The 7,263-nt window shown below is 38.6% G+C and overlaps 1 protein-coding gene across 1 annotated transcript; it reads right to left on the bottom strand.

Moving 5' to 3' along the window:
- Positions 1–2,163: 2,163 nt before the first annotated feature.
- LOC107644356 (Alcohol dehydrogenase transcription factor Myb/SANT-like family protein) lies at positions 2,164–5,033 on the bottom strand. The gene is made up of 2 exons (XM_016348194.3): positions 3,670–5,033; positions 2,164–2,720 (listed from the first exon to the last, which is right to left on the bottom strand). The coding sequence occupies exon 1, from the start codon at positions 4,760–4,762 to the stop codon at positions 3,671–3,673; it is 1,092 nt and encodes a 363-aa protein (XP_016203680.1). The 5' UTR covers positions 4,763–5,033; the 3' UTR covers positions 2,164–2,720; position 3,670.
- Positions 5,034–7,263: the final 2,230 nt, after the last annotated feature.

Raw genomic sequence — 7,263 nt, 5'->3', positions numbered from 1 at the left:
GTGTGGCTCTCTGAAGGATCGGTTCCCGAGGCTTTTCTCTGTTTCAAACCAGTGTGGATCTTTTATTGGGGACTGTGGGTTTTGGGATGGGTTAAAGTGGATCTGGAACTTCCAATGGAGGCGTGAGCTGTTCCAATGGGAGTTGGAACTCCTGAGTCAACTCCATGAGGCTTTGAGACCTGTGAAATTAGTAAATAACCGAGAGGATAGAGTGGTGTGGAAATATGATAGGTTAGGTGTTTTTTCAACTAACTCATTTGTGCAGGTACTGCAGCAGGAAATGCTGCCGGAGGAGGTAACCAGCTACATTTTCACTAGGACCGTTTGGAAAGGTTTGGTTCCACCAAGAGTGGAGCTATTTGCTTGGTTTGTTTTGATAGGCAGGGTGAATACAAAGGAGAGGCTAAGCCGCTTTGGGATTGTCAGTCCAGAGGATACTGTCTGTGTTTTGTGCAATAACGAATTGGAATATATACATCACTTGTTTCTAGGTTGCGCATTTGTTTGGCAGGTGTGGAGTGCCTAGATATCAGGATTTGGCCGTCAATGGTCTTATCCGGGTTCGATGAAAGAGCATTTTCTTAGTTGGACAGAGGAACCGAGGAATAAGGAGGAGCGAAAGCAGCGGCTGAGAAGCTTTTGTGCGATTATTTGGAACATTTGGTTAGAAAGGAACATGAGGATTTTTAAGAATAAAAGCAAAGGTGTTGAAGAGATCATCGACATGACCGTGACTAGTGTGGATGAGTGGACAGGTGTTGCTCCCTTTGGTTGTTGATGGCTATGCCGAAGATGACTTGGGGACTTTTACTATTTTGTTGTGATCATGTAAATAAATAAGTTTGTGGTATTTGTCTGTCATGCTCCACTTTATTGTGTTGAGCTTTTACTTTCAAAAAAAAAAAAGTCAATTGAACTATTTTTTATCTCTTGAAAAAGTACTACTAAGTTTTTTATAAAAAGTTTGGGGGGCCATGGCCCCCTCTTGTCTGAATTAAGCTCCGCCATTGCCCAGAACTGATACCCGAACCAATCACTAACAAAGACTATCGATTTGGTTCGGGTTGAACCCGATTACCCGTTGGTTCCAGAACCAATTTAATTAGTTCGGTTCGGATTCGGACAGGTAATCGGGTACCCGCCGCTTATTATTTTTTATGTGTGAGAGAGAGAAGTGTATAACAAGAAACTGTGAGTAGAGGTGTGTTTCACATTGGTATGAGATGTACAAATCGGAGGCACCGATTTGTTTGTTTTATTTTATTTTTTAACAAACAATCACAAATCGGACGGTTCGATTTGTGATTTCGAAAATAAAAAAATTTTTAATGTTGAAATCGGACCGTCCGATTTTTATTTTAAAAAATAAAAAAAATAAAAAATACAAAACGGACCCTCCGATTTGTAGTTTATTTTTTTTCCCAAACAAATCGGACCCTCCGATTTGTAGTTTATTTTTCTCTTCAAACAAATCGGACCGTCCGATTTGAATAAAACACCATATAAAAAAAAAATACCTAATCTTCCAATAATAATGTATTACACATATATTTAATCAATATTAAAAAAAATTAGCCGGTACCTGCTACCCGTGCTCACTCCTAGTATGCACACAAAACCTTGGTCTAGTGGTCATCTTTTATACCTTACAATAAGTGCACCCGGATTCGAAACTTGACTGATGCCAAGTAGGGGTAATAAACTAATAACCCTAAATAAAAAAAATAATAATAAAACAATTTCTTGTATACTATAAAAAGACGTCCACATATAAATATAACTTCACATTATCCAGTCTAACGAACTAAACTTATTGAGTTAAAATGATGTGAATACACCTTTTCCTTGAAGGCTTGGCCATGCTGTCTCAGGTGATTAAAATGGATTATCTGGTCGTTTGATTAATGCTGGTAAAGATCTGCAGTCTTATGTTTTACAAAATTTTCAAATAAGGCAAAATATTTCGTTTTACAGAATGATTATTGATTAGTACCACAATATAATTTACTGTATCACATTTCGAAATCAAAATGTTTCTTTTTTTGTTGCAGATCTTCTTTTTGTGAAAACATTCTAATTATTTAGTCATGGTAAAATAAGATAGTAAATTCTTTACCATGTTTAGGAAGACTGAAATCCAACAGAAACTTAAGGACAAACAAATGCTATAAATAATCAGTTATAATGTTATATATTCAAAATCAGTAGATAACTACATATGCACTGGCACACAATAATCATGACAATATTAAGGCTTGATTGATTTGTGTTTCATTTTCAATATTTTCTAGTTTCAAGATTTTGTGGCGGAAAAAAAAAGGAGTAAAAATATAAAATGAAAACAGAGTTTTACTTTCCCTGTTTTCACTTTTTCTTTACAAAATTCTGAAATTAGAAAACAATGAAAATAAAAATAGAGAACGTTTTGTGAAACCAAATAAATACTAAACTTACATCACTTAAATTAGGATGAAAGCACCTATGTTGACAGAAATGGTTACATAAATGTGCAGCAATTTATTAAAATTGCTCCACAAGTTATTGCAGGTTACTCTTGCAAGAGTTACATTTCCAGCAACAATTTCCTCATTGCCAGAGTATACAAACAGTTTAAACACCTCACTGGTAGCAGCTCATTTCAGCTTGTAGGTAATCTTTTCCTCAAAGCTGTTGCACTGTGCTCTATTAAGATATCACTGCCTTTTCCAAGATTCCAATTCCTGTGATAAACATTTTCAATTTATTGTTGAAGAATCAGATATGAATTCACGCCAACAAAAATTCATGAACCGGACTCCAGGAACAAGAGATACAAAGACTCATCTAATGCAAATTCATAAGGTGCCGTTAATCTGTAAAATGCAAACTCTCTAGGTGAATAAAAATAAGCACATCGTAACATCGTTTCTTAGTCTCATCTTAGTACTTTAGTAGATTATTTCACAAATCCAAATCAATGAACTTGTCTTAAGAGGAAAGTCGCACAGTCCTAGTCTATACCTGGCAAATAGACCATGCCATTGACCACCAATAAGTTGGTTGACAACCCAAGTTTTGAATATCGATCGATCTCATCATGCTAACCTCCCATTCAACCATTCGGGTATTCCATTATCCTTTTAGTCTGAAGGACTCGGCAAACATATGATTAATCTCTTCAATTGAATCTAAGTTGTACCCTAATTTTAGTTCTCATGCGAAGTATCAGGATCTACCCTTGCATATTCCTGTAAATACTTGCTATTTAAAAGACTATTTCCTACCTTCTCCGCCCCAAAAAGAAATTGATCTTAACTTTAAAGGGACACCAACAGTCTCATATCTAACTTGCATGACAGCACCTTAGGTGTTTGATAGCATGTATTTTGTTTCCTTTACTTGGTTCACATGCCGCTTTCTTCATATAGAATGTAACTGTGGTGTCAATTTCATTTGGCAGTGTGATCTAATAATTCTTTTAACATAGAAAGTACATATATAATAATCACTTCAGAAGATAATGTTTTTATATGATAATAAATCCTAACAAATGTCTACAAACAGTGCTTATAACAGAAACAAAAATTCTTTAAACATCTTAGGGAATTATTCCAATCCTAGTTAAGTCCCTATAATGATACAAGATACCATGTTCCAGTGCAAGCAATTACAGTCAAATAGTTAACCAACCTCATTCACTGAGATTCTCGGTAGAAGTGTCGGTTTCATCCTCATCGACATCCTGTATCTTTGCAATCTCGGCCTGAGCCCTCTCCAATATCTGCTTCTTCTGCAACTCCAGCTCTCTATTGAAATCCAACCTCATCTTCTCCAACTCCATCATCTGCTGCCTCTTACTATTCTCAATCTTCTCGTATATCTTCCCAAACTTCTGAATCGAATCTGCCAGCACACGAAACGAACTCTCCTCCTCCTCATCCTCACCACCACCAACACCACTCCTCCTCCTTGCCGCAGAAGCAACCCCAACCCCAACACCATGACCATCTAAACCATCCTCATCCTCATCACTCTCACTCTCACCGGGACTATCCCTCATCTCATCAAACCCATTGGACCTACTAAGGTACACCCTTGTGTTCATGAACACATACTCCCCACCATCGACGCCACAAGCGAGACCATACTCTTGCCGTGTCGACGAAGCCATCAACATGTCCATCTTCTTGAAGAATGCCCACTTGCAAGAACCCAAACCCAACTCTTCAACCTTTCCTTTCTCCTTCTTGTACCTTCTCTTGAGCTTATCCAAAATGCTCTTGCATTGTGCAACGCTCTTATCAGCTTTCAATTCATCAGACACCTTTTCTGAAACTTCAAGCCAATCGTCAGACCTCAAACTTGTCCTCCCAAGTTGCAGGAACTTGTCACCCCAAACCTCAAGCAGCACGAACGTGGCATGCTCTGACCAATCATCGCCGTATGAGTACTTGACACGTGGCGCGAACTCGTATCCTGTCGGAACAGGGGAACCTCCTACCCCGACCTTCCTCTTCTTGAAATACCCGTTTTGGCCCCCGTTACCGCAGTCGTCGTCATCGTCTTCGTTGTTGGTGTTATCAACGACATCGTTTCCGTAGTTTTCGAATTCGGCGTGTTCTTCTTCGTCGTCGTAATCGTCATCGTCTTGGTCCTCGTAGCGAGGGTTGTGGTGGTGGAATGGGGGTGGTCTAATTGGGTGTTTGTGGCGGTGGGAAGGGTTCTGTCGGTTCAAAGGGAAGGATTTTGGAGGGTACCTTGCGTCGTCTTCCATGTCGTCCATGAAATGGGAACGAAACGAACCCCAATCGAATTTTTTGGAGAATTATGTGAAAAGGTGTGGAATTTGGGGGGATTTATTAGAGAATTGAAATTGAGAAAGTAGAGGTAGAAGGAAAAGTGGCAGTAAGAGAGAGATTGGAACGGTTGGGATGAATTGGTTATGGTTAGGGTTTCTGTGTAAAGTGGAATTGGGGATTTTTTTTTTCAGGCTGTGTTTTCTTCTCACTCATTCTGTGCCTCCCTCTCCAGGTTGGTGGTAAAGAAATGGGCCTGATTTGGGCTAACGGAAAGCATGTTTGAAAATGGACCTATGAGAAATTGGGTAAATAACTGATGGACATGAAATCTCAGACCAAAGATAACAATAGAGATTGAAGCTTGAAGCTTTCTTTGCATCATATTCGGCCCAAACAAACATGGGTTTGGATACACATTGTAACACAAAAAAACACTTGTTTCCATGGCTTCACCTGCCTCTACTTCTAGTATCCAATTCCTTCAACCTTCCCGGATAAGAATGTTTAATGTGTAGTATAAGTGAGTCTTGTGATGTTTTTTTTTTTTTTTTTTTTTTTGTCAAGCGGATTGGACAGCCCATAATCCTATGGGTTTTTTAAACAACAACCAACCTCAGTTGGGATTTGAACCCGGTGCACCTCCTAGCAAGGCAAACATAATTGCCACTCAACCAAGTATTGCGGTGCATAGTCTTGTGATGTTATAATACTTTAAGATTGAGAACTATTTTATCCATTGTGACAGGAGGGAAAAAAAAAAACTCACTCAAGTAATATAAAAACAAATCAGAATTCACAGCAGCCAACAAAATAGAAAAAACAACTCAAGCCACAACAACAGTTCAGTCAAGAAGAAAGAACAGAAAAGCTACATGGAGACTGCCTCAAGGAGAGTGAATAAAAGCAAATGTTGATGCAGTATACCAAAAGCAAACAGGGGAGGGTGCCTTAGCGGTAGTAGTCAAAGATCGGACAGGAAGAATCATCACCGAAACAACAGAGAAGATCAAGGTCTCATCTAGTCTAGTAGCAGAGGCACATGCAGTTAGAAGAGCACTAATTTTAGCAAAAAATCTTCAAATAGAGCAAATAATAATAAAATCCGATAGTCTCACCTTAGTCCAAGCTGTGAAGTCGAAGGCCAGGATTGGGGAGATAGAACCAATTCTTAAAGATATTCAATGGCTCACTGCAAAGATCCCCAAAAGTGGTTTCACATGGATTCCAAGGGAAGGGAACTTTTTGGCGCATCAAGTGGCGAAAAAGTGCTTGGCGGATGAATTATCGGCAGATTGGACATGGAATTTGAAGGGAGATCTAAAACAAATTGCATTTTTAGAGACTCGGGGCTTGAGTAGTTGTATCCGCTGGGGTCGAACCGAGGGCCAAGAAATACAACAAGAGACAGAAAATCTACCCGTTGAAGATGGAAGAAGAAGACAGTGGACCTGATCGGATTTAGCAGGGCAGGTGAATTTCGAAAACGGAAGAAGCCCACAAGTGATGCAATGTCTGGCGGCACAGGAAGAGAGAGAGCAAACCACTTCTTTCAGGCCGGGAGATAAGCGAGAAGCCTCATTGAAACTCGACGGCGAAACGTCTTCAACAGAGACGACAATGGAAGAAAATGCAATGGGTATCGCAGCAATCATTTCAGAAGAACTGGTGGCGACAGATACCAACCGGCGAAGACTTTTTCAATGTCGGCATGTTCGGGCTTCAAGCGACCACGGTGATGCGGGCTACGACGGCGTGGCGGGCGGAAACGGAAGCGGAAGCGACAGAGGCAAGGATGGCAAGTATCATGACACATGCACAGGCGAGGTTGCGGTCAACGAGAATAATATAGGCGACGGCAATGTGGCAAGCAATGGCAATGAAATAGACGACTGCGACGTGATGGGTGGAGACCTGGTAGTAGCGCATCACAAAGAAGATAAAGATTACAATTTGAATTGCATCCGTGTGTTTTAAAATCCGGATCGGATTGGAGTTGGAGCTTCGTTCGTATTTGGATCTGGGCCGAATTGGCGGTTCGGGTCATGACAAAAAAAAAAGTATGCACTATTAAATATGGCGACAAATTTTTTCTACTATAACATTCAACATCTTCCTCTTTTCTTTTTTTTTAACCACAAAAAACGTTCCTGAATTATTCAACGACAAAAATACATTTAAATTTTATTATCGATAAAAATACATTCAAATAATTTAAAAATATGACAAAAATATCCAATAGTAAATATGTATTTTCAAAAAATATCTTAGAAATTGAATTTTGATGTAATTTTTTTCAAACATAATTAAAAAAATGAGATATTATTATTCTTAAAATTTGGTGACTTTTTTCTAAGTATATATTTTTTTGTGATTTTTTAAAAGTATTATTGGTTGTTAACAAAAAAATATAAAAATAATATATACTTAATAAAAAATTACCAAATTTTAAGAATAATAATATCTTATTTTTCTAATCATACTTGTA

This window comes from Arachis ipaensis, chromosome B5 (assembly GCF_059453495.1).
Source record: "Arachis ipaensis isolate K30076 ecotype BB chromosome B5, ASM5945349v1, whole genome shotgun sequence".
Lineage (NCBI taxonomy): Eukaryota > Viridiplantae > Streptophyta > Magnoliopsida > Fabales > Fabaceae > Arachis > Arachis ipaensis.
Note: the sequence above shows the minus strand (reverse complement) of the source record. Positions and strands in the feature narration are given on the sequence as shown.